Below are 27986 nucleotides of genomic sequence, written 5' to 3'. Positions count from 1 at the left end.
AACAGAGCTGTGAGGTCATGGTAGAGTGTCAGGGCTGGTGGCAGTGCCGGCCACGTGCAAGACAAACAAAGCAAGAGCACGTTGGGGGTGGGGGAGGAAGTGGATAGGACTGACAGGGAGAAGGAGGAAGGACAGGGGACACCTTGTGGTTTCGGGGAGGTGGAACGTGGCCTTGGTTCCTGAGGGCTTTCAGGTGCCCGTGGCCTGCCGTGCTCCTGCCTTGGGTTCCACAAGAGCCCCCCACCAGGCCTTCGCAGTATCGCCCCCACCCACTTCATTTCTTGAACTAGCTTAATGGGTTTCTGCTTCTTGTAACCAAAAGAGCCTTGGTTAAAAGAAGTTCTACCTGCCTCTCTGTACTGTGAGTTTCTTGAGGTCAGGAACTCTATCTTACTCTTCATGGTAGCACCAGAATGTAGCTAAAGGCACACAGGGTACTCAAAATACATTTGTTGAAAGAGTCATGAATAAATGAATGAATGAATGTACCTATTGGTAATTAATACAGGGCGCTGTTTGTCCAGCTGGAATCCTGCCCTACCAGGCCTTTCTAATACAAAAAGCTCTTTCCCCTTTAATCATCACAGCTCCACCTCTTACATCCTCCAGCGTCTTAAAGTCCAGACTTTGACAGGTGGCATTGTCCTGAAGCATTTTTTGCTTTAAAAATCCTGGGTCTGGCACATTGGCATCTGAGGAGACGACAGATACAAATAGGAGACACAAATAGGAGATGACACTTTCACCTCAACCACTTCAGCTCCAGAAGGAACCCAAGGTGACCCCCTAGACCTTTTCCTGAGGCAACATGGGGAGAAGCAAGCTGTCTTTAGAGAGATATAAGTGCAGCTTTTATTATTTTTTTTTAAACCAACCCAACATTTCCACTGGCAACTGTCAACATAGCTTATGACATGAACACTGTTTCTTTTTCAGCTATTTTTTTCTTAAAAAGTGTTTAAAATTAAACAGGTGTTTTTTAATTTCTTCTTGTCCCTTAAAAAATGTATTTATGTCAATGTAGAAAGCCTAAAGATCTGTGGGCAGTCTTTTGGTGATTTCATACGTGTGGTTATTTGTGTGTGTGTGTGTGTGTGTGTGTGTGCGCGTGCGCATGTTTGTGTGTGCGTGTGTGTGTGTGTTTTAAAGCCAGGTCCTTTCAAAATTTGTTGGGAAAAGGTCTGTAGGGCACGCCAATCTCTCTATAAACTCAGGCTCCATGGGATTATGGCAGCTTTGACTCCTCCTACTGGGGCAAGAAATAGCCCACAGGCTGGAAAAAGAGCTTCAAGAGGTTTAAAAACAAGCAGGAATGTGGGAGAGATGAGGAATTCCAGTTCCTGTCTTGTGAAAATGCTTTCAAATGCGACCGGAGAGTCCAGGAGAGGTGGAAGGAGGCCCTCATTTTCTTATAAAACTCTAAGTTTTTGCATTAAATCAAAAGATACAGTCAGAGCTCTTAGTCTGGTGCATTAGGAAGTGAGGGTGTGGTAAAGCTGACATTTCTCAGAAGCACTGACATTTTAAATATAATCTTTTCCCTTAAAGATCTCACTAGGTGGACATCGTGTCTCTCCTGCCTCAGATACGAAGCCAAAGATGTTCTAGAAGGCATATAGCCCTTCTGTTTCCCTAGCTGCCCTATGTCATCATATTCCATTCCTATTTTTGTCCCCTATCTCCCGCTTGGTGGGTCTTCCTGCAGAAGGGTAAACATATAGACATTGACACAACGAGACAGAATTCGAAAGGCTCGGGCAGGGAAGAGAAAAATGACTTCTTGTTTTAAACTGGATTTTGACAGAAGCTTGATAGAAAGCTGTGCTCCTGCCAGAGCCCCCGTTCTTTAGTGCCCTGCCAGGGTGTGCAAACTTACTGCCACCCAAATGCCACCAGTCCATTCAAGAATGAAGAGAATAAACGGAGGGGGGGCGGGGGGGAAAGGACCTCGATGGAGCAAGAGACAGCTGTTACCCAGTGCAAGTGGGAGAGGGTGTGTCTGCAAGTTCATGCCTCTACCCATCGGCTCAGACCTTGAGCTCCTTCACAGCACCGTTGTCACTAACCTCAGAGAGAAAAGACAAGATGAACAAACAAATGATGAGCAAAACCTGATGGGAAAATGAAAGCCACCACGATAATGAAAAGAGAACCCCGAGCCAGCCACGTGGATAGGACTCATTTTCAAGCCTCGCCAGTGGAGTGAGAGAACGGTGATGTATCCAACTGGACAGACAGGAGAAACCCTGTCCCCGAGGAAAGTAGAAGCAAAGGAATAACCAGAAGGTGGAACAGAAGGTGGCGAAAGGGTCTGACTTTGTAATGGGTCAGGGACATGGCGGGAAGATGGGCTGGAGTTGGATTTGTCGCTGTTGTTGGTTTGTATTGAATTAAATACTTTGTAAAATGGGTATTTCCTCCATTCTGTTGGATTGATTAAGACTCCGCCCTTTCAGTTCACTGCCAGGGCCTAGTCGGGTGAAGTTCCTGGGGCTCGGGTCCTGATGCTGCCTCTCCAGGGCTGTTGCGGCTCAGAACCCCTTGATGTAGCAGTAGGCTTCCAGCGTGGCAAAGAGTATGTAGAGAAGCCACAGGCTCACAAAGAGCCAAGTCGTGGCCAGCTTGCAGCCACGAGGGCCGCCCAGCTCCCCGCCCAGTTGGGGCCGCCGGCGGTACAAGAGCACGCTGATGCACACAAACGCGAAGATGGTGAAGAGGGTGACAGAGAAGGCCAGTGTGCCCTCTGACACGTGGAACTCCTGTCCCTGCAGGGCCCAGTAGATGGCGGCCACGGTCCAGGCCAGACCAATGCCCAGGAACACATTGACGGCGTTGCTGCCCGTGACATTGCCAATGGAGGCATCTGCGTACACGTCCTGGATGGCGGCTGCTTTGCTGGCAAACGTATCTAGAAAGAGGCAGAGACAAACAAGAGCTGGTGGGAGGCTGAGGCGTGGAGGGCCTACCTTTGAGTGTGTCCAGTAAGGCAGCTGGGGCCATCAGGCCGAGTCCGGGAATGACAGGTGGGGGCTTGGGGGCTACCCCAGCTCTGCCGTGAACAAGCTGTGTGGCCTTGGATGGGTCACCTTACTTCTCTGGGCTTCCCGTTCCTCATCTGCCTGCGTCTGAAAGATTCCCAAGGTTTTTTCTGGTCCTGGTATTTACTGAATGGGTTTATTGTTCTCTTTTGACTACTTTCTCAGTAAGGGGAGTTTGCTTTCCCATAATATCTCCCCAGGGAACTTTGACATCCAGGGAAGCTTCTTACAGTTAAGTGCCTGATTGCACCTGTCACACGGGGCATTTACTTACATAACAGACTGTGATTGAGCCCATGGGCTTAGCATTGCGCTAGGTGCTGGATTTATGGGGACGGAGGACATGCTGGGGAACTGTGATGGGGAGATACAAGGGGAGCTGTGGACTCAAGGAAGACGGGGCTCTGCCTTTGCAGTTAATATACAGAGCACAGGGCCTTGCAGGCTGTTTGACTTTAGATGTCAGCATGAATTGTAGGCACCGGAAGGACTGCCAGCCACCCTTTTATTTGACAAGTTAGGAAAAATAAGGTTCAAGGAATCTACTCAAGGTAAGTTATCAGGAGATTTGACCTGAAAACCCTCATGTTAAGAGCCCTTTCCGTAGCATCACCCTACATCCAAAGAGCTTCAGCCAAAGCCACACATCAGCTGAGTGGACCACAGGATAACCTTCAAGCCTCTAATGCTGCCAGCTGTTCTCCGGACACACTGCAAGGACTTGGCTGTGCCCCAAACTCTCCCTTGCCCGGCTTGTCCTGGCTTGCCTCCTTGTTGCCGATTTTTCTCCCAGAGAAAACCTCTTGCCTTTTCTTGCCTATGACCTTGCTTTTAAAATTTTTTTAACCTCTGATTCTCTGCAACTTCTTCCCACATCTGTTCCTTTTACCCATATCTGCTCCTTCCCCTCTGATGGCTCCAGTCCCTCGAGGCTCTGGAGCACAGAAATAAATCGCACATGGAGATTTATAAACTCCACATGGAGAGGGAAGCATGTCTGTCTTGTTTCCCATTGTTGTCCCAGCAACCAGCACAAGACTGTATCAGGCTCAGTAAACATTTGTCTAATGAATAAATAAAGGCATGCCTGTTCCTGTTCATCTTTAGGTGTTTATAAGAATAAAAAAGAATATGTAATTCATCATATGAAAGGACGAGAGCTTGCGAAGCTTCCTTCACCTATCCTGCTGTGAGACACTTTGTACTCACAGGTGTCCTAAGCAGAGGAGGCTGGTGGGCATTTCTCCAGCACATCTTCAAGCAGGCTAGTCTGCAGCCAGAGGGAAATGGCCTATTCACCTGATGTGGAGGTTAAGAAATTGGCCACTTACTTGAGCAGGTAACTTAACCTCTGTGGGCCTCAGTCTCCTCATCTGTCAAGTGGGGATAATAACTCTCCTTATTGAATAAGGTTTGGGTGAGCATTACAGGGCTAAAACAGGCGAGCTGCTTAGCATACATACTTCTTGACACATCAAAAGTGCTCAAGAAATGTTAGCTATCATTCTTAATCGTGGCAGTGACCCCTTTGATTGACTTCTGTGCACGTTAGGGGCAGAGGCTCTGTTAAGCTCAGATCTGAGATGGTAAGGAAGATAATGAGGCAAAGTGTGTAGGGGTCACTCGAACCAGGTAATACCCTCTTTGCAAATCCAAGCACCCCTCACTCTCACCTGGCACAGAGGTGCCAAACGCCACAAAAACAACAGCCGTGACCGAGTCCTTGAGGCCAATGGTGCAGCCGAAGTGGGAGGCCAGGTCCCCGATGACGGCTGTGAGCATGCCGATGATGAGAATGGAGACGACGAAGCAGGCCCAGCCATGGCAATACTCTGTGGGGGGCACGCAGGCAAACAGAACCTTCCAGAAGACCGTTAGGAAGTGCATGACGTAGTCAAAGCAGGAGGGCAGCCTCTCCTCACCTGACTCATCCTCATCCTCGTCCCCGGCTGCAGGCAAGACAAACAGGTCCAAGAAAGGACAGCGGGGTCAGATCCCCATTCATGAGCAAGTCAAGTCCAACCCACATCATGAGCATCATTGGCTGCACGGAGACTCCAGCTCTCTCCTGGGCAGCTGGTGCGGGCACCAGAAAACAGGCGGGAAATAGAAAACGAGTTGGGGTGCCCCATTGGTCAATTTGAGAAAGAGATGAAGAGAAAGGATGTGAGAACGTGAGAGGGACAGGGCAGTCGGGGAGAGAGGGAGGAGGACAGAGCAGGCGCGGGGTTGCCTAGGTGAAGGAAAGTGAAATCAGCTGTGTTTCCACTCTTCACTGGACACCCGTGGGGCTCCTCTCTAATCTTCCTGACGTGACTGCTGCAATGACCTCGTGGTTCTGGTCATTATCCATCCCCAGCAGGACAGCTTTCGTTCCAGATCATGTGGGCATCCTGGGGAGACAGTGCCGTCCTCCAAATATCCCGTGGGATGGAGCAGGGATGGGCCTGGTTTGTCCTTGCCAGGAAATGTGGGCAGAGTTGCCCATTCAGCAGTCCAGGGGGAGAGGATGTGCTGGCGCCCTGTCAAAGGCAACCTCTGTCATGTTTTGACATAACCGGTGGAAGCAGGAGTCAGGACACTTGGGTTCCAATTGCAGCTTTGCTATGAAGAGAGTCTGGAACCTGGGGTAAATCATCTTTGGTTTCTGAATCTCAGCTCCCTCCTTTGAAAAAGGAGGGAATTAGATTATGTGGCTGATATTCCACTTATTGTCTCTATAGGGGCAAAGAAAGGTCATCAGAGTGGGGGGACTGAAAGTATCTGAAGCAGGTGATAGGAAAAGGGGGGGCAGCGAACGCAGCAGCAGTGGGCCTCTCTTCCTGGCTGTACTTTGGCTTTGGTGCTGGGACCTCAGGGATGTGACCCTGTGGGTTGCTATGACAACAAAGCTTCATGAAAAGAGACAAGGCCAGGAGTGCAGGGCAGTACAGGAGGCCTCCATGGTGCTAAGAGGCAATACTGTGAGTGGTGGCAAGACCCCTCCCATCCCCATGCCAACCCGCATGTAGGCCTCCGGGATGCTGGCTGTGCTGTGGGTCCCCACGGAGGAAACCTGTCACTAAATGCCGAGGAGAGGTCTGAAATCATCCAGGGCAGGGGTTTGTCAGTCAATGCAAAGTTTTTACCAACCCCAGACCCCCACATCTCTAAATCAGAATAGCCCCGCATTTTACAGAAAAGGAGGACCAAATTAATAAGAGGACGGAATGATGAAAAACAGAATTTCTTAAGTTCCTGTTCAGTACCAGACTCTGTAGCTTTCTACTCTCTTTGCTGAGAAAGGTAGCAATGGTTCCCTTTTTGGATGAGGAAATCGAAGCACAGAGAGGATAGCTTGTCCCAGTTCACACAGTAGAACCAGGGTTTGAAACCAGAGACAGCCATGCTCTTCTAGTTACCCCATAGTTCTCTTCCAAAGTGACTCAGTGAAAAGGCAAACATCTAGGGTTAGAGCTGGGAAGACCAGCCACAGGGCCCTCCCAGAGACTGGTGAGTTGTTGACATGGCTGTGCTCTTGCTTCCCTGGAGCTTCCTGTGCCCATCTTGAGACCCTCTTACCTGCACTGACAGTGATGGCCTCCATGAACTGGTCCCTCCAGGAATGGGTCCCCACAACCAAGGCCAGGTTTGTCTTCCTGATCAGCTTGTCCACGGTAGTCTGTCAGGAAGATTAAAACTTGGAACCATGAGGTTAGAATGCTCAGAACCATTGTAGAGTCTGGCGCTTCATGGGAATGAAAGATACCCTGTACTCCAGGGGGCTCCACGTGAGTTCTGAAAGTTATGCATGGAATGGCCTTAGGGGGTGTCTTCTGGCATAGTCTTTCTATTGTCCTTTTCTTCAGTTGTGACTGCTGACATTGGATATTTAGAGCAATACAACAGAGAATAACTCTAATGATGTCAGTAAACCTAGCCTGGAGTAGTGAATTTTAGTATATTTGTTTTAAAAATACAATTAAATAGCGATGATACATTTAGGAGCTTTATAGCTCATTTATTCCATAGGCTATGTTATGTTTCCTCACAATACTCCTAAGATACAAATGGCCAGCACTGTTTGTTCTGCTTTACAAATGGGAAAACTGAGACTGGGGTAAGTGAGTTGTTCAGTTTCAACTTCACGTATTCAGTGGTGACATTGGAACAAGACTCCAGGTCTTCTACCTCCCACCTCATTACTTTATTATTCAATTACATCTCACTTATGGCCTGACCTTGAACTCATAGGACTCTTCAATGATGACCTCTAGTTTGGGGTGTTCACCCAATATTGGCTTTCCCATTTCTGCTATCCTCTTGGCTTCCTCTTCCTCCACAGTCAGCTTCCTGTCTGTCACCTCTGCAACAAAACAAAATCAGACTAGCTTTAGCCCATTTGCCATTCCCTGGAAGTCTAAAGCTCAGAGTATTAGGCATGGGCAGTGGGCATACAGCAAATAGCTCTTGAGGATGAGGATCTTGCGTACTTTTTAGTGCCTTTTTCTATAAGGTGCTAAACACTTTATGATCATCAGACCATGAGAGTGTTCCTTGCAGGCCTGTGCTAAACATTCTTCTTTTGATTTTATACCTGGGTGGGCAATCTGACCCAAGGATCTTCTGAGAAATAGCACCAAGTGAAGTCCCAAGACATTTGGTGAGATATTGAAGAGCTGGGAACAAAAGCCAAATCTCTTGACCTTTAACAATTTTGAACTGTTGGGCATGACTGGTCAACTACTTCATGTAAGAGTTCTTGGGGGTCAGAAGCACATTTTCACCCAAAGGGAATGTCCACTGGTTCCCATTAACATCTGTCTCCAACACTCTTGGGAGTGTTCTCCTCTATAAAGGAGGAAGAAGGGATGTTTCCAGGAATATCTACATTTCATACTAGTGAATATTATCCTCACCATGAGAAACTTGGAAGATTTCCCCCCAAACTTCATGATTTCCAAATGAAAGATCCCCAGGATTTCTAAGGAACCAGGCACATTTCTTCTGAAACACAAATACTTGTTCAAAAACAAAACAAAAGAAAGCTCTTCCTCTATTTCCTTTTGAGGCATTCCCTGTCACCCCTCAGCATCTTAACTCATTTATCGGTGGTCCCTTCTCATGCTGAACAGTTAGAAATTTTTTGCACTTCAGCTGGTGAGTCCATTTAAAGACCACTTCACCATGAAGACGCGTTTTCTAGATTAAAGTGGACTAGAGATTGAGTCTTTTTATTCCCCTTTGATTAGAAAATTGCTCTTGGCATCCTGTTTCTTTCAGAGCTCGTTTAAACATCTTTCCAGCCGAGTCCACATTCTTACATGCAATTAATTCTTTTATTTGGCTCTTTAATTGCTTTCATTCCACACAGTGAATCTCCTAGGGGAATTCTCTAGTCCTTGAATAATCTCAAGGACGAAATGGGTCAGAGGCCAAAAGGTCTTCTCTTCTTTTTATCTTGGGTATTTGTGAAGCATGGGGAGGGGTGAGACTTGAGCTCTCGAGGTTGCAAGGAAAAGAATTCACTGGAAAGATTATAAGCCAAGCAGAGAGTCTGTTTTATATAAGAATTTCTGAGTTGTCTTGAATGAAACTGGTAAGAGTATGCGGAGGATTCCTGAGCTGGCTGTTTTACTCAGTGCTTCTGGCACCAAACACAGAAGGCAATCCCAAAACATTGGGGGAGCTGTCCGTGGTGCTGTCCTCCCTTTAGTGTTGGTGACCACTTTAGGAAACAATTATTTCTCAACGATCAATGTCCTCCTGGACATTTCTATGCAGACACCCCCTAGCAGCCTGACTTCATTTAGTCCATATGAGCCTCTTATTAGTTAATTCTGAATATAAGTCTGGCTATGAAGTCAGTGATCCTAGAAGCCAGACTGCAAGCCACTCTGAATAAAAGTCTTTGGAAAAAGATGTATACATAGATTCTTTAAAAGCATGGGTACTCTTTTCCTCTACCTGTAGCTTTTGGCACCATATCACAATGCCTATCCTAGTAGTGACAGTGTTATTCCACTCCTCCCTCTCCAATTCCCCCTTGTCATATTTTACATGTGCCACAAGAACTTTATACCAATGTAATGAGCTCTCCAGTGACTTATAAATGTACCTGTCTAACCCCTTGTCTAGCTATCAATCTAGCACTATATCCATCTGGCAGGATATTGATCTAGCTACTGACCTGTCCACCCCTGTGGTGACAGTCAGTTTTTCCTTCTAGCTCTCTGCAGAAATCTCTTTGACAAATAACCAATCCTCTATCTTTGGATCTCCCACAGCCCCACAGTACCCCACAGAGGTACTCTCTCGCTCTCTCTATATATATCTGTTAATTGATTGATTCACATGTCTTTAAATCAACTCTGATTTAGTATCTGGGTTTGGTATCAATTCCTGCCTTTTTCTACTTCTGTAATTATCATTCCTTTACATTCAAATAGTTAATTTCTTGAGAGAGTCATAAGTCTCAAACCTAAAAGACCATAATTATTCTGATCACTTGTTTATGTAACTCCTCTGAATTTCAAGTGTAGAGAATAAATGACAGGTGATCTTGATATTCAGACTGACTAAACAAACTCTCAGATCTAGGAGAAGGAGGAGGAAGGGGAAAAAGAGAGAATGAGACTATTAATAGGATAGAAGATTAAACAGATATTGGAAGAGAAAGGAGCTTGCCAGGTAAGACTGGAATAGATTGCCATGAATGTTCTACAGACATCCTCAGAAAGAAATGGGGTGGTGCAGACAGTGCTCTAACTCCCAGATCCCTGAGCTTGGTGGTGTAGTTCAGATTGAACATATTTTCTCTCCATCTTTCATCACCAGGCATTGTGAATCATGTTTGCTTGGCCACATGGGAAAATCCAAACAAGGAGTTGAGATTTCCAGTGAATTTAAAGTCTAACCAAGGGCTCCTAAATTGCAGGTTTACAGATTGAAAGATCTAGGAAATGACACCTTCTTTTCCTGTTTTAGCTTCTACTAGTATCTGTGCCAATGTGTTAAAAGTATAATGAAGCTTAAATTAAATCACAACTTTTGGTGTGTGCATATGTGTGTGGCTGGTGGGGGGGGTAGAGGCAAGAGTTGGAACAAAAAAGCCCAAATGCCTCCTCAGGCGAGAAGATGAGTGAAGTGGAGAACACCCAATACTCTGACATTAAAACCCTGGGAGAAGAGTGGAATATACGGGGCCGGAGATAGTCATTATCCTATTGATATAAGAGGAAGCAAGAGGCCAGGGAAGCTGGAGTAATTTTTTTCCATAAAGGGGAAATGTAGGGGTTTACCTACTTATATTTTTTATTTTGGTTTGAGACTCCAAGGAGGTAAATGTCCTTACTATGTACACTGCCCCTTTCTCAAACTCAGCATACAGCCTATGGTGACTGAGTACCAATGAATTCTGTAAGATGGTTTGCCTCTCAAATGACCTTAAAATTTTTATACATTCAAAGAACTGATGAAGTATAAAATGTTATTTTAACATATGTTGAGACATCTTGTATAGCTCACTCTGCCTGCACCAAGAGTTACAGTATTGCCGATATGCTGGAAATGCTTTCCTAACTGCTCACAAAGTTGGACATTGTCTATGATTTGATTCCACTGATGCAAGCGTACTCTCAAAGTAGATGTGTTTCCTACAACAGGCTCTAGACTCTGTGTGAGAATATCTCCAAAATAAATTCCCCCCAATTTCTATATCCAACCAGATCATTGGCCCCCTCACAACCCCCCCATAATATTCTAATTCTTCTTGTTGTTCATGGCACATGTGACTTCAAGGATCAATGACAAATGAACCAAAGTTCTAGAAATTTAGGTCTCTGCTGTGATGAAATGGAAGCTCTTCAGGATCAATAAAATTCCAGATTCCTTAAAAATTGCTTTTTATGTTCTCACAGCAGCTCCTGATTATTTACCCCTGGACCCCTCAAGATCAAAGTATTTTCTTTCTCATCCCATCATGATCCTATTAGGAGTGTCAGCTCTGACTCTCATCCTCTCTTGCCCCACAACATGAGATGACAGAGGAATTAAGACTCAGGGGAAGTCTATGACCCACCATTTCTTTGGTAAGTTTCAATTCTCTTCCTGGTCTCAGAGAGGACCAGCTATGCCTTTACCCACATCCACTGAAATGGTGCTCAAGGAATTGTCTACCTCCTCACAATTACTTCAGGTGGGGAAATATCTCCAAGTCCTTAGGGGAACTTGTTAGGTTAAGTTGGGCCCACAGTTCCTAGTAAATAAATCAAAGGACATTGGTCTTAAACTAAATAATGGCACTGGCAAGAAGCAGAAAAAGGGGGAAAGACTCCCCTTACCTGGAGACAACAGGAGCGCTGTTTGCAAATGGGTACCAGACAGGGGAAGAAAGAAAAGGAAAGAGCATTAAGGTCCCATCTTAAAAGTGTCCCCAGGCTTTGTGGTTGCAGTAGCACAAGGAAAGCAGTGAGCTTAGCAGATGAGAACACTGCAGCCACATGCAAAAGGCAGCAATTGGAGCATGTGCAGCTGCAGCAAGAGGTGTGAACTCCTGGAGCGACTGCTGAGCACCAGGGGCCTGCAGCTGCAAATTTCCCCCACACCTTCCCTGCAACTCTGAGGGCCAGGGATAGAGGAATGAGGATGGGGGAACCAAGTGGGTGGTGAAGAGACAGAGTTGGTCATTTGTGGTCTTCTAAGGGATCAGGTTATCACATCCATTCTGTAAAGGAGTGAGAATCCAGTTATCTTGCAAACTGTATAGGTTGCAACCCTGACCCAACTTTGAGTACCCCTAAAAGAATGACCTTGTGAAAAGGTAAATCCTGCAAAATGTTTTCCTTGAATAGTGTGTCATTTTAGAGAGATAGCCTGGAGGTTGGAGGCCATGGACTCCTCCCATTTTGTATCATCTGTGCCTACAAGGTCACTGCAAAGTCAATTGTAGAGTCATTGTAATTAGTAGATGCTCATTAGAGATTTACAGTTGGTCACCTATTTTGGCAATTGTATTTTTCATAGATCCTGTGGAGTTGCATCTCTGGATGGTGTTTTGTTTCAGAAAGGACAGGCCAAGTCAGAGTCCAGATATTCTGGACCAGGGAGACTGTCATACTGAAAGCTATTGGTAGATGGAGATGACAAATACAAGGTCCCTGCATGGCCTGGGAACCATGGTTTGGTTAAAGATGTACCCAGCACAGGTCATCCTTAGCCCCTGAGTTTTCACTTATGCTAAACTCTCTTAGATTTCAAGATCCAAAAATTAAAAAATTCTTGTAACATACCACATTTTCACCTTGATGGTGTCTTAGTACGGTACCTCACTCCCTGGCTCTTGTCAAATAAAAGCCTGGGAACATCCTGTTACATATTCCTGGTGCAGCTGGCGACTGAGGGAGATTGCTGAGGAAGGAGTGGGGCAGGGGGTGGGGGAAAGTGTCTGTAGATTGTTTTTTCTAAAAATCTCTAAGAATGCCACTCAGGTCTGTAATCCCATATTCACAGCCACTGAAAACACATATGGATCCAGAATCTTTATGGTACATAAGCAGGGAGAACAGCAGGTGACTTTTTCTGGATTCTCCCATATGGAATTCCAAGGGGTAATGGATCAATGGATCTCCTTACTACACTGAGATGATAGATAGATAGATAGATAGATAGATAGATAGATAGATAGATAGATAGACGATAGATAGCAAGAGAGCTTGTTCATTCTGCTCCTTCTATGCATCTGGACAGAACAGCCCCTCCTGCCCCCCAGGTTCCAGCAGAAACTAGAGATCCAAACACATTAGTGTATCCAGGGAGGCCAGACAAGGGGCAGCTCTTCCAGAAAGGTCCCTGCTGCCCTGGTTTTTACTCAGACATCCCTCCCAACACCAGGATCATCTTTAGCACTATGAGAGGGCTTTAAGTCAGCTGACCTGCACCATTTGCTGTCACGTCTACACGAATCTGAGACTTTCCACTTAGCAGTTATGGATGGGTCAGCGAGATCTAGGTAGACCAACTCTGAGTGACATGATATCTCCAGGGTGTTTTTCCTGCTGTTGCTGATGAGAGAAGCTGGAGCTGAACTTTCCCCTGCATTGATCCCCAGGGTCAGGTGAGAGTCATTTATCCCTGCTCAGACATCCCAGGGACAAGCAGGAAACAGCATAGCTCTGAGTATTTGGAAGCATTTGGGCAGCTTGTTAGGGTGAGCCCATGGATGTGGTAAGAGGGGGCGCAAACAGGCCCCATTCCTGGGGGAGAGAGCTTTCCTTTCCCACCTGAGGCTTCCAATGTCCAGGCCCAGGCCTGACAGCCTTGACCATGCTGCTCAGAGTTGCTCTCAGCTGTCCACTGTTAGACCTCAGGGCTTCCTCTACTCCAAGGCAACTGTGTTTCCTATTCATCCTCCCTTATTCCCTCCCCCAACTTGTCCAGAGCATTTAATCTCACCTCTGAAGTCTGTTTTGTTTGCCAAGAATAGAATCTCCTATTTCAAATATAGTCCTTTACTTTTTTTTGTAATGTGATTGTCATTTTGACCATGCACACACTATACTATGCTGTTCTGAATGCCTAAGACTCTCCCATGCAGCAGTGATAATGTAAAGCAATTTCCGCTGTGTTGTTTCTCACTTTGAGAACAGCAGGACATTCTGGAAATCAGGATGGGGTTTCATTTGACTCTGAATCGAGACAATCAAGTTCTATGACCTATCAACTTGTGCTCTAATGCCAAAATATGAGAAGATCTGAAGAAACTGAAAATGAACCCTATAGACAATAGAAAGTGACAGAAGACTGACACCTTTCCTATTGGCACCTTCCATCTTGGCATCTTGGTTACTGGGAAGATCTGGAGGCATATCACACCAATAGCTCGATAAAATCCTTACCTTCTCACCTACTCCCTCCCCCAGGACTGGGCTCCACCAGGACTCTGCTGACATCTCCTTGGACAGAAAATCCAATGCAGTAAAAAGGGGTCCTCAAATGAGGAGTAGCCATAGGCATTCATGTTTGGCCAAGTCTCTTGAAGACCGCAAGGTTTATTTTAGGTCACTCTCTGTCCAGTTGTTGAATGGGGCTTATTGGGGAAGCAGAAAAGAAGAGTCTCTTTACTGGAGAATAAAGTCAGAGATGGACTTCCAACCCATTCTTCTTGTCTGGAGAAGACTGCCTTCTTTTCAGCTACCCTGTGCAATCCTTTTTCCTGCTTTCATTTGCATGTAAGTAGCTGGGACTGTGGAAATTGATGACGCTAGTTTACAATGGCCTTAGGTGTCTGCTACGCCCATCCAATCATGAAGATGTGCATTAAATGCACAAGGGAGATGAGAATGAAGTAGGGCAGGTGTTGAGACAATTTCTGAAAATATTCTGGGTGGCGGAAACACAATCTGGGAAGCAAGGGAACTGGAGATTTTCTCTTTTCTTCCAGCACTCTTTGGCCATCAGACTCATGGCAACATCTTATTAGGTGGCCAACAAAAGGATGAATAATGGAAGGCAGAGAGGGCTTCTGCCTCTCCAACACCAGGTGTAAAACCAGTGTGGGCACAGAACTGGTCAGGTCTGCAGAGAGAGTCCCCAGAAGACAAGGAGAACTGAACAATCATTCGTGTCTGAGAAGAAGACCTGGGCATGAGCCTTTCGGAGCATAGTGACCGAATCTCTTAGATTTGTCCTTGAGTGAAAGGCTTCATGCTGCCCTTTGTCACGTGACTATGAAGTAGCTGCAGAATCATCACCTTTTTTGACAAACAAGTAGGTCTCACCGTTCTATCCTTCATGAGGCTCCAGCAGCACATCTCTCCTGAAGGGGAGTGTGAATGACCTCCTCTTGGTATTTCCCAAGAGGACTCTTACCCACATATATTCCTCCAACACTTTCAAAGTCGTAGCTTCTAATCATTTTCTTCAAGGGAAGAAATCTTTCCTTACTACTACCTTGGTTGCAATGTAATCAGTCCCTTAGGCAGGTATCCCAAGATGCAGGGCCTGAGGAAAGGAGGAGAGGAGGCCACGTCTCTGGTGTGGGATGAGGGTTATCTCGAGACCTGGGTGATACGCTCATTTGCAGATGTCAAGCCAAGGCAGGCTTCTGTGAACCGTCCAACACCTGTTTCTCAGAGATCAACACCAAGCATGCCCATCTATTGGAGTCCCTTCCATTGGAAAACCTGTAAGACCATACTCTGGGCCTGCCCAATGTCAATCCTCTTCCAGGACCCTCCGGCTAAGGAGATTTCCATACCTGGAGTTAACCACTTTCCTTTTGCAGACTCAATTTTCTGCTTTTGGGACTGCATTATCCTAAAGTAGTCTGAATAAAGTACCCTACCTTGGGCTAGAACAGAGGTAGAGTGATCCTGGGTTGGGATGTCAAGGGAAGGATGAACAGCTCAGGATTCCAGATTGCACGACTACCTCAGAAGGCAGCTTTCTCTCAGAGAGCTCTCAGAAGCGTGGCCTCTGACAATTGGTATACCTTTCCATGTTTTGCTCTACCCAACTGTGAAATAGCCAGATAAAACACTTACCTCCATGAAGGACAAAGGGGCCCATGGGCCACTCTGCAAGTGAATAACCTGCCAAGCACTCAACGGAGGTTGGGAGATGCAGCAGAAGACTCAAAGCATCATGGCAACACGGACTCCAGCCCCCATCCCAGACCCTCCCCCATTCAATCCAGGCTAGAGAGTGAGGGGTGGAAGGGGAACAAGGCAGGGAAGGGGCAGAGGCATGCATCACATTACATTCCTTTCTTTATCTTCTCCTCCCCACCCACCAAGGAGTTTGCACATTTACAGGTGACTCTGTGGGTATGGTGGGGGGCTGTGAGGGTGGGGAGTGCAGGGGACATTGGTAATCGGATAACTGGAGCACAAGGCAGAAGTAACTCATCAGGGTCATGAGGGGTTGAGGCTGTAGTGTGTCCAAAAGGTGAAAAAGGAGGACGTGGAAAAAAGCTATGGCTAAGAAGGCAGAAATGATACCGAAACAGGGTAAGAGCGAGAGTACAGGGGGGAAAAGAATAAAAAAGTCCATTGGTCAAAAGGAGGAAGGAGGAAAAGGAAAGAAAAGGGGGGAGGAAAAAACATAGTTGCTTTTTGTTGTTGTTGCTTTTCAACTTGTTTAAATTTTTTCTTTCGTTGTTTTATTTTGTTTTGTTTTTAAGAATCTCACACCTGATAGTCCACGTTCCATCCATTTCGGTTCACCAAGGACAATGAAGAAATTCTCTTGCCTTTCGTATTCCTCCTCATCTACTATTTTAACCCTTACGGTTTTCCTGTAGGGACAACAAGAGAGAGAGTGTCGACTGGGTCGGTAGATTGGTTGGTCACCCGGAGCCCAGCCTTTAAAATCATTCCCCATCACTCCTGGCACATGCAGCCCAGCGCTGCCATGGTGGCTTTTGACAGGACTTGGTGGATTGTATTGCTCTTGTGTCAAAAATGGTCTTAGCTTTTCTTATCTCCTTGGTCATAGTTGTCCTTACAGGTGAGAGGGAAAGGGAGCCAGGAGGCAAGGAAAAGTTGGCAAAGGAAGGGATCCAGGAGGACAGGAGGGAAATGGGAAGGAAAAAGGGGGCTGATGGTGGGGAGGAGTCATTTTCGATCCTGCTGATGGTTAGTAGGAAGTGAGTTGGGCAGCACATTCTTTTGGGTGTCACATGGTAATTGGCATTTCTTTGGGCAATAGGTGAACTGCTGGCCCATCGGGGGTGACCCAGGGCTTTTCTACAACAGGAAATATGTCAACAGTATCTATCTAGGGGCTTGTTTCCCTTCCTTGTGTCTATACCCACTTCTTATGTGGGCCTCATAAGGAAAATCTTGAAAGTATTTATGAGGCAGGGAAACCAGAGAGAGAGAGAGAGAGAGAAGGGAAGGAAAGAAGGCAGAATTCTATTATCTTTCTCATTCTTTATCTCACAGGGCTTCAGTGGTGGGAAGTAAAATAAATATGTATTAACCACAATAGGATGTAGTATTCCTTTAATATTTACAGCTGATGCACTCCTGAAAAATGTGGTAAAAATGATGTAAATCATCAATTCTAAATCATCTTCGGACTTCTATCATATAGCAGTGATGTGTACCAAAGCTGGCTTACATGCTGATTACCAAGGGTCTGGTGGACATGATAATGGAGGTTTCTGTTCATTTCTCGGTATCTCAACAAAGCACAGTGTCTTTTAATAAAACCAAATCATACAGGGAAGCAAAGTTTTCTCGAAAATCACTTCCTTCCAGAGACTGGCCTGAGGCTGGCTCAGGTCCATTGTCTTTGGCGAAGTTGCCATGTGGGCCTGGGTCTCCCTGTGTGGCTTCTCCTGTTCCTTCACGGAACCACGGTGGTGTCAACGGGTCCTAATAGTGAGCCCTAATTGTTATTTTCTGCTTTTATTTTTGGGTTTGTTTGTTTTATTTTTGTGGGGTTTTTTCTTTTCTTTTTCTCTTTCTCTCTCTCTCTCTCTTTTTTTTTTCTTCCTTTTTGGCCTGGGACCTAAATGCTCTCTAAAGGGCAAAAAGGTGCTAACAAACAATAGACTAAAAAGTCTCCTCAGAGCCTCTGATGTTGCTGTTCCGTTCTGAAGACAGGCTCAGCTTTGTTTTCTACAAAGTGGTAGGTGGATCTAAGGTGCTTTGGGCACAGCACTTGCTGTGCATTTGTGGTGTGTGTGTGTGTGTGTGTGTGTGTGTGTGTGACCTTTTGGGCACTTTTTGGACACCTTTCCACACCTTGCTCATTGCACAAAAGACAAAGCTCACTGATTGTCGAGAAGCATTTTCTGGGAATCTCTCTTGCCCTAGATATGGTACTCTAGGGCTGTCTAAGGGCTGTGAGCCTGGCCTGTCTTTCCACCGCAGGGACTCTGCTGTGGGATGGGAAGGGTGTGCTTGCTCTGTGACCATGGGCATGGTCTGGAGGAGCATGATTGACGGCTCCCTCTTCCGCAGTATGATCCATCCAGAAGAGGATTTTCTGACTGTCTATTGGAGGCTGGGGTGTATGGGGCCATTTAAATCAAAGGCAAAAGCTGCGTCCACTCTGAGAAGTCCTGTGACTTCTTGGGGAAGCCTCGCCTCAGGTCAGAATCCTCTCTCCCACTCTTCTAACTGCCTTCACACCTAGATGCCCTGCTTAGGGAAGACAGAAGACAGCAGGTAAGTCTTTGACCTAGACCTAGAACTCAAGCCTGTACTTTCAGCTCAATCAAGGTCAGGGAGAGAAAAACACACTTGCTGGCAGGGATATGGCAGATAAGATGACTCCTAAAGCCTGTCTTGGGGAATGGGATGAACCACAAACAGAACCCAAATACAAATACACTGATTGTCAACATCCAGAGATTATCAGCTTAGCCCTGAGAAGAGCTGCCCCACGGATCTCTATTCTGAGAGCTGGGCCAGTTTCCCAGGGCTGCCCTTCTGCCTGGGATTGCACTATCTTTTTCTTCCTTGTATCCTAAACCACTCAGGAGAAGCAGAGAGCCTCATATACGATACTCTCAGGGCTGTGGCTGGTGGTTTTTTATTTCTTTCTCTTTCTCGCTCTTGCGGTTTTTTCCCCATATCCATTTCCCCATCCCACAAAAATTGCCATGGGCTCTTGAGCATCCCTCTTACAATACCATGTGACAGGCTGGCAGGTGTTAGGACAGAGCTGGGTGCAGAGAGAATAGAGGGAGAGGGGAAAAGAGAGAAACAGAAAAGAAACAAGGGACAGTGAACCAGAGAGGCAGAAGAAAGGGGAAGAGAAGGAGACAAAAGGAGTGGAGAAAGGAGGAAACAGAAGAGGAGAGGAGACAGTTGACGTTAGTGTGGAGGACAGGGTACTACACCTTTCTGAAAACTCATATCCACCATGCGGGGGCCCATCATCTCAATGAAGTAATTCTTGTTTTTCTCATACGCCTCATGATCAATTACCTTGATGTGAATTATTTTGCTGTGGATGGAAAAATAAGTATCATAAACAAGGAGCAGAGTCGGGGCCCAGCCAGCCAGGATAAGAAACGGAAAGAGAAAGAAACAGTGAAAAGATCCAGAAAAGTCAAAGTCTGCCCCAACACGGTAGGGACACAGAGGAGAGTGGCCACCCCAGGCCCCCTTCCAGCCCCACTGGGCTCCTCCTGGGCTTCGTGTGGCTTCATGGAGTGATCAGACTGGAAGATTAGAAAGAGCTCAGGCTTTGATGTCAAAGGATCTAGGTTCTAATCCTGGATATGCTAGGTGACCTTGGACGAATTATTTCCCTGATACACAAACGGGTTGAATAATGCGCAAATTACACCATCTCAGGGCAGTCGTGAGAGCTATGCAATAATATACATATAAAGGTTCAGGCATTCAGGTTCTCCTAAAGCATTTGCTTCCTTATTCTCTCTTGCTTCTGGGGCAAGGGGGAATTTAAAACAATTTTTTTTTCTTTTGAAATCAGCTGATATCGACTTGAACGTTGTATTTTATAGAAAGGGCAGAGTGTGGGGGGCTGCAGTTGGAGCCTGTCTCTTTCTCTGTGGTCGTGGCTATCACAGGGAAGCCAGGAGGGCCATTTGGCTCAAGTCACACCTTCTGGTAATTCACAGCAGGCATCGAGCACTACCGACCTGATCTCCAAATGAGCTTCTGCATTCAGAGGAATACACTGGCTAGATCACAGTAACTCTAGGGCTCTCTGAATTATGATTAGTTCATAAATCCTACAATGATCTTGTGACTAGCACAATTATACTGTTTTTTTTATGTTAAAAGGAGTTGTTTTGTTAATTTAAACATTGAAAATTATAAACCAAGCCAGGAACCCTGTTTTGCATTTCTTTACTTTAGAGAAATATATTACTAGGAGCTTTAAAAACAGAGGTGGACCTGAGCTTCTCCCAGCCTTTGCTTGATGAGGGGGACATTTCCGGATCAGACCTCGGACAAGACGTTTAAGGTCTCTCCCAGAGGGTGTGAGACATTGCCGGACGGGGGTGGGCATGGAGCTGAGTCTCCCCTCAGCGGTGGGAAAGAAGGGGCCACGCAGAAGCCCTGCTCAGCCGCCCACGGGCACCCACCCTTTAGCACACGGGTGCCCTGAGCGAGGCCTGCCCTTTGTTGAGGAGACTGAGGCCTTCCGCTCCAGCCTTTATTCTTTTGTATAAAGTAGGAATATTGCTACATTCTGACTTGGAACAAACTCTCAGCTCTCCCGTGTTTCCCAAGTCACCGTTGGAGCTTTGCATGTCTACAGAGCTTCCGTCAGCCACACCGTCGATCCTGTAGAACCAGATGTGGGTCCGTCGCTCCTGAAGTGAATGTAAGAGCAGTTACTAACCCACCCAGCTCCCGCCACCCCAGTGCTTCAGAAACAGACTCCAAACCCTCCACACTTGCTACACCTACCCCCAGTCACAGGAAAACCTGGCTGGCCACCAGAGATCGTGTGAGTGTCCCGCCTCTGAAAGGCCACAATACTTTGGCCTTCCCTCCTCCAGGGCGGTGGCATTGGGATGGGAGACTGTGACCTGGGATCAAACCCAGCCCCCTCCTCTCGTGAGCTGGGTGACCTCGGGCGGCTTGCTAAATCTCGCCAACTCTCATTTGTAAAGTGGAATACTAATACCTCTTCATAGCGTTCTTAATTGAGAAAATGCACGCAAAGCACTTGGCAAGGTGTATGTTCCCTTGTAAATATTTAATAAATAGCAACTATCGTTACTAAGAGTAATATTACCCCCGTCTGGTAGTTTGAGAGTAATATGTAAAGAAATCTTTTCACCTCCAGTCACTGAGTCAGAGAATAAAAGGAAATCAGGCAATAGAACTGGTGACCCAAGAGGTGGCACAGGCTGGAAATAGATGTCAGGTCAAGAAAGAATTGGATAAAACAGGCTGAGAGATCCCAAATGGGTTCTTAGAGGGGATTGGCATGTTAAAGGTGGTAGCATGGAGACAGACTCTTATATTCTCTCCAAATCTGGTTTTGTGCCCCTGTCAGTGACAAGCTCTGGGTTGGACACACCCCACATCAGACACAGCACGGCTTGTGCTTGTTTGATTTTTTAGTGAACAGACAAACGGAAGGAGAGAAGCCACTGACAACTTAGTTGAAGACAGGGAAATGAGGCCAGGCATTAAGTAGTGGCAGAAGAAACTGAGGTGAGCTAGGTGGAACCTCCAGCTGGACGGTATCATGCGTGGAGGAGGCACGGTGTAAGACTCCCTCCCTGAGATGGCTCGTGCGGAAGGCACCACATCTGTTTGGGCTTAAGGTGTTACCTTGCCGGGAGAAAACCGAGAAAGTTGTAGTTCTGCTCAGGCCACACATGAGGCCACAAGAACATTTAAATTTATTAAGAGTCACCAGCCAGGTCTTGCGTTCTCTTTCCAGACTTGTTCTCCCCCATTTCAGTCAATGGCACCATCATCTATCCAAACCCAAAATCATCCAAATCCTTCCTTTCCCTCATCCCTCCCCATTACCAGCCCGACACCCACCTCTGACCCTAAACCATTTAATTTGCCTATTCTGCTATCAAGACCTAGATCAAAGCACCATTACCTCTTCCTTGGACTTTACAACAGCCTCCTAAGAGGTTTTCCTGCTCCTGACTTTGCCCTCTTCCTTAAATCCCTTCCCTAAATGACAACCAGGGTTATCTATTGAAAATAAAATCCAGGTCCTATCATGCCTCATTAATTGTAATAAATACAAAGTCTTTACCACTGCCTATAGGATCTTGTATAACCCAACTTAATTCATCACGTTGTCCTCTTGCTCATGAGTCCCAGACAGACTGGGCTTTCTGTTCCTCAAATCAAGTCCTTTCCCACTAAGGGCATCATCTTTGCTGTTCCCTGTGCTGGGTCCATGCTTATCCTCGTCCTTTTGGTTGCCTCATAAACATTCCTTCCTCTGTGTGGCCTTCCATGGCCATGTTATCTCTTTGGGTCTCTTTCCTCCACACCATGCCCACCTCTCCACCCTGGGTCACCTTCTATCATGTTCCATCATGTTATTTCCTCGGCTCATTCCCTTCAGTGCACCGATTACAGCCCAAAGTCAGCTGGGCAGGTTATTAACTTATTTGTTTACAGCCTATCTGTCCACATTAGAGTATAAGCTCCCTGAGGACAGGGAGCATGTCTCTTTTTTTTCAGCTGCCTTCATATTGCTGATTGTAGTTATTTTTTGATGTTGTTTTGTTTTTTTTAACATCTTTATTGGAGTATAATTGCTTTACAATGGTGTGTTAGTTTCTGCTTTATAACAAAGTGAATCAGTTATACATATACATATGTTCCCATATCTCTTCCCTCTTGCATCACCCTCCCTCCCACCCTCCCTATCCCACCCCTCTAGGTGGTCACAAAGCACCGAGTTGATCTCCCTGTGCTATGCGGTTGCTTCCCACTAGCTTTCCATTTTATGTTTGGTAGTGTATATACGTCCATGCCACTCTCTCACTTTGTCACAGCTTACCCTTCCCCCTCCACATATCCTCAAGTCCATACTCTAGTAGGTCTGTGTCTTTATTCCCGACTTGCAACTAGTTTCTTCATGACCTTTTTTTTTTCCCTTAGATTCCATATATATGTATTAGCATACTGTGTTTGTTTTTCTCTTTCTGACTTACTTCACTCTATATGACAGACTCTAACTCCATCCACCTCACTACAAATAACTCAATTTCATTTCTTTTTATGGCTGAGTAATATTCCATTGTATATATGTGTCACATCTTCTTTACCCATTCATCTGTTGATGTATATTTAGGTTCATTCCATGTCCTGGCTATTGTAAATAGAGCTGCAATGAACATTGTAGTACATGACTCTTTTTGAATTATGGTTTTCTCAGGGTATATGCCCAGTAGTGGGATTGCTGGGTCGTATGGTAGTTCCATTTTTAGTTTTTTAAGGAACCACCATACTGTTCTCCATAGTGGCTGTATCAATTTACATTCCCACCAACAGTGCAACAGGGTTCCCTTTTCTCCACACCATCTCCAGCATTTATTGTTTCTAGATTTTTTGATGATGGCCATTCTGACCGGTGTGAGATGATATCTCATTGTAGTTTTGATTTGCATTTCTCTAGTGATTAATGATGTTGAGCATTCTTTCATGTGTCTGTTGGCAATCTGTATATCTTCTTTGGAGAAATGTCTATTTAGGTCTTCTGCCCATTTTTGGATTGGGTTGTTTGTTTTTTTGTTATTGAGCTGCATGAGCTGCTTGTAAATTTTGGAGATTAATCCTTTGTCCGTTGCTTCATTTGCAAATATTTTCTTCCATTCTGAGGGTTGTCTTTTGGTCTTGTTTATGGTTTCCTTTGCTGTGCAAAAGCTTTTAAGTTTCATTAAGTCCCATTTGTTTATTTGTGTTTTTATTTCCATTTCTCTAGGAGCTGGGTCAAAAAGGATCTTGCTGTGATTTATGTCATAGAGTGTTCTGCCTATGTTTTCCTCTAAGAGTTTGATAGTGTCTGGCCTTACATTTAGGTCTTTAATCCATGTTGAGTTTATTTTTGTGTATGGTGTTAGGGAGTGTTCTAATTTCATACTTTTACATGTACCTGTCCAGTTTTCCCAGCACCACTTATTGAAGAGGCTGCCTTTTCTCCACTGTATATTCTTGCCTGCTTTTTCAAAGATAAGGTGACCATATGTGCATGGGTTTATCTCTGGGCTTTCTATCCTGTTCCATTGATCTATATTTCTGTTTTTGTGCCAGTACCATACTGTCTTCATTACTGTAGCTTTGTAGTATAGTCTGAAGTCAGGGAGCCTGATTCCTCCAGCTCCATTTTTCGTTCTCAAGATTGCTTTGGCTGCTCGGGGTCTTTTGTGTTTCCATACAAATTGTGAAATTTTTTGTTCTAGTTCTGTGAAAAATGCCAGTGGTAGTTTGATAGGGATTGCATTGAATCTGTAGATTGCTTTGGGTAGTAGAGTCATTTTCACAATGTTGATTCTTCCAATCCAAGAATATGGTATATCTCTCCATCTATTTGTATCATCTTTAATTTCTTTCATCAGTGTCTTATAATTTTCTGCATACAGGTCTTTTGTCTCCTAGGTAGGTTTATTCCTAGATATTTTATTCTTTTTGTTGCAATGGTAAATGGGAGTGTTTTCTTAATTTCACTTTCAGATTTTTCATCATTACTGTATAGGAATGAAAGACATTTCTGTGCATTAATTTTGTATCCTGCTACTTTACCAAATTCATTGATTAGCTCTAGTAGTTTTCTGGTAGCATCTTTAGGATTCTCTATGTATAGTATCATGTCATCTGCAAACAGTGACAGCTTTACTTCTTCTTTTCCAATTGGGATTCCTTTTATTTCTTTTTCTTCCCTGATTGCAGTGGCTAAAACTTCCAAAACTATGTTGAATAATAGTGGTGAGAGTGGGCAACCTTGTCTTGTTCCTTATCTTAGTGGAAATGGTTTCAGTTTTTCACCATTGAGGATGATGTTGGCTGAGGGTTTGTCATATATGGTCTTTATTATGTTGAGGAAAGTTCCCTCTATGCCTACTTTCCGCAGGGCTTTTATCATAAATGGGTGTTGAATTTTGTCAAAAGCTTTCTCTGCATCTATTGAGATGATTATATGGTTTTTATTCTTCAATTTGTTAATATGGTGTATCACATTGATTGATTTGCATATATTGAAGAATCCTTGCAACCCTGGGATAAATCCCACTTGATCGTGGTGTTTGATCCTTTTCATGTGCTGTTGGATTCTGTTTGCTAGTATTTTGTTGAGGATTTTTGCATCTATGTTCATCAGTGATATTGGTCTGTAATTTTCTTTTTTTTTGTAGTATTTTTGTCTGGTTTTGGTATCAGGGTGATGGTGGCCTCGTAGACTGAGTTGGGGAGTGTTCCTCCCTCTGCAATATTTTGGAAGAGTTTGAGAAGGATAGGTGTTAGCTCTTCTCTAAATGTTTGATAGAATTCGCCTGTGAAGCCATCTGGTCCTGGGCTTTTGTTTGTTGGAAGATTTATAATCACAGTTTCAATTTCAGTGCTTGGAATTGGTCTGTTCATATTTTCTGTTTCTTCCTGGTTCAGTCTCTGCAGGTTGTGCATTTCTAAGAATTTGTCTATTTCTTCCCGGATGTCCATTTTATTGGCGTAGAGTTGCTTGTAGTAATCTCTCATGATCATTTGTATTTCTGCAGTGTCAGTTGTTACTTCTCCTTTTTCATTTCTAATTTTATTGATTTGAGTCTTCTCCCTTTTTTTCTTGATGAGTCTGGCTAATGGTTTATCAATTTTGTTTATCTTCTCAAAGAACCAGCTTTTAGTTTCATTGATCTTTGCTATCGTTTCCTTCATTTCTTTTTCATTTATTTCTGATCTGATCTTTATGATTTCTTTCCTTCTGCTAACTTTGGGGTTTTTTTGTTCTTCTTTCTCTGATTGCTTTAGATGCAAGATTAGGTTGTTTATTTGAGATGTTTCCTGTTTCTTTAGGTAGGACTGTATTGCTATAAACTTCCCTCTTAGAACTGCTTTTGCTGCATCCCATAGGTTTTGGGTCATTGTGTCTCCATTGTCATTTGTTTCTAGGTATTTTTTGATTTCCCCTTTGACTTCTTCAGTGATCACTTCGTTATTAAGTAGTGTATTGTATAGCCTCCATGTGTTTGTATTTTTTACAGATCTTTTCCTGTAATTGATATCTAGTCTCATAGCATTGTGGTTGGAAAAGATAGTTGATATGATTTCAATTTTCTTAAATTTACCAAGGCTTGATTTGTGACCCAAGATATGATCTATCCTGGAGAATGTTCCATGAGCACTTGAGAAAAATGTGTATTCTGTTGTTTTTGGGTGGAATGACCTATAATATCAATTAAGTCCATCTTGTTTAATGTATCATTTAAAGCTTTGTTTCCTTATTTATTTTCATTTTGGATGATCTGTCCATTGGTGAAAGTGGGGTGTTAAAGTCCCCTACTATGATTGTGTTACTCTCAATTTCCCCTTTTATGGCTGTTAGTATTTGCCTTATGTATTGAGGTGCTCCTATGTTGGGTGCATAAATATTTACAACTGTTATATCTTCTTCTTGGATCGATCCCTTGATCATTACGTAGTGTCCTTCTTTGTCTCTTGTAATAGTCTTTATTTTAAAGTCTATTTTGTCTGATATGAGAATTGCTACTCCAGCTTTCTTTTGATTTCCATTTGCATGGAATATCTTTTTCCATCCCCTCACTTTCAGTCTGTATGTGTCCCAAGGTCTGAAGTGGGTCTCTTGTAGACAGCATATATATGGGTCTTGTTTTTGTATCCATTCAGCCAGTCTGTGTCTTTTGGTGGGAGCATTTAATCCATTTACATTTAATGTAATTATCGATATGTATGTTCCTATTCCCATTTTCTTAAATGTTTTGCATTTGTTATTGTAGGTGTTTTCCTTCTCTTGTGTTTCTTGCCTAGAGAAGTTCCTTTAACATTTATTGTAAAGCTGGTTTGGTGGTGCTGAACTCTCTCAGCTTTTGCTTGTCTGTAAAGGTTTTAATTTCTCCATCACATCTGAATGAGATCCTTGCTGGGTAGAGTAATCTTGGTTGTAGGTTTTTCTCCTTCATCACTTTAAATATGTCCTGCCACTCCCTTCTGGCTTGCAGAGTTTCTGCTGAAAGATCAGCTGTTAACCTTATGGGGATTCCCTCTTGTGCTATTTGTTGTTTTTCCCTTGCTGCTTTTAATATGTTTTCTTTATATTTAATTTTTGATAGTTTGATTAATATGTGTCTTGGCGTGTTTCTCCTTGGATTTATCCTGTATGGGACTCTCTGTGCTTCCAGGACTTGATTAACTATTTCCTTTCCCATATTAGGGAAGTTTTCAACTATAATCTCTTCAAATATTTTCTCAGTCCCTTTCTTTTTCTCTTCTTCTTCTGGGACCCCTATAATTCGATTGTTGGTGCGTTTAATGTTGTCCCAGAGGTCTCTGAGAGTGTCCTCAGTTCTTTTCATTCTTTTTTCTTTATTCTGCTCTGCAGTAGTTATTTCCACTGTTTTATCTTCCAGGTCACTTATCCGTTCTTCTGCTTCAGTTATTCTGCTATTGATCCCCTCTAGAGTATTTTTAATTTCATTTATTGTGTTGTTCATCATTGCTTGTTTCCTCTTTAGTTCTTCTAGGTCCTTGTTAAATGTTTCTTGCATTTCGTCTATTCTATTTCCAAGATTTTGGATCATCTTTACTATCATTATTCTGAATTGTTTTTCAGGTAGACTGCCTATTTCCTCTTCATTTGTTAGGTCTGGTTTGTTTTTACCTTGCTCCTTCACCTGCTGTGTGTTTTTCTGTCTTCTCATTTTGCTTATCTTACTGTGTTTGGGGTCTCCTTTTCGCAGGCTGCAGGTTCATAGTTCCCATTGTTTTTGGCTTCTGTTCCCAGTGGCTAAGGTTGGTTCAGTGGGTTGTGTAGGCTTCCTGGTGGAGGGGACTAGTGCCTGTGTTCTGGTGGATGAGGCTGGATCTTGTCTTTCTGGTGGGCAGGTCCATGTCTGGTCGTGTGTTTTGGGGTGTCTGTGGACTTATTATGATTTTAGGCAGCCTCTCTGCTAATGGATGGGGCTGTGTTCCTGTCTTGCTAGTTGTTTGGCATAGGCTGTCCTGCACTGTAGCTTGCTGGTCATTGAGTGAAGCTAGGGCTTGGTGTTGAGGTGTAGATCTCTGGGAGATTTTCGACGTTTGGTATTACGTGGAGCTGGGAGGACTCTTGTGGACCAGTATCCTGAAGTTGGCTCTCCCACCTCAGAGGCACAACCCTGACGCCTGGCTGGAGCACCAAGAGCCTGTCATCCACACGGCTCAGAATAAAAGGGAGAAAAAATAGAAAGAAAGAAAGAGGATAAAATAAAATAAAGTAAGCTAGAATAAAATAAAGTTATTAAAATAAAAAATAATTATTAAGAAAAAAAATTTTTTTAAGTAA

General features: G+C 44.4%; 1 protein-coding gene across 6 annotated transcripts in view; it reads right to left on the bottom strand.

Moving 5' to 3' along the window:
* Positions 1 to 828: 828 nt before the first annotated feature.
* The window catches only part of SLC8A3 (solute carrier family 8 member A3), a 204774-nt gene continuing 177616 nt past the window's right edge, over positions 829 to 27986 (bottom strand). For 4 of the 6 annotated variants that reach the window (XM_082451591.1, XM_082451590.1, XM_082451593.1 and 1 more), the window contains 6 exons: positions 16208 to 16311; positions 11360 to 11377; positions 7259 to 7383; positions 6600 to 6699; positions 4712 to 4987; positions 829 to 2908 (listed from right to left, as the gene is read on the bottom strand). In XM_082451591.1, coding sequence (XP_082307717.1) covers positions 2532 to 2908; positions 4712 to 4987; positions 6600 to 6699; positions 7259 to 7383; positions 11360 to 11377; positions 16208 to 16311 — 1000 coding nt within the window. In that variant the 3' untranslated portion in view covers positions 829 to 2531. The remainder of the gene's footprint in view (positions 2909 to 4711; positions 4988 to 6599; positions 6700 to 7258; positions 7384 to 11359; positions 11378 to 16207; positions 16312 to 27986) is intronic. The other 2 variants (XM_082451594.1, XM_082451595.1) reach the window with 2 other exon arrangements.

Source organism: Balaenoptera physalus, assembly GCF_965194825.1.
Source record: "Balaenoptera physalus genome assembly, chromosome: 2".
In the NCBI taxonomy this organism is placed as follows: Eukaryota; Metazoa; Chordata; class Mammalia; order Artiodactyla; family Balaenopteridae; genus Balaenoptera; species Balaenoptera physalus.
The sequence above is the reverse complement of the archived record's forward strand: the minus strand, read 5'-3'. Positions and strand labels throughout refer to the sequence as shown.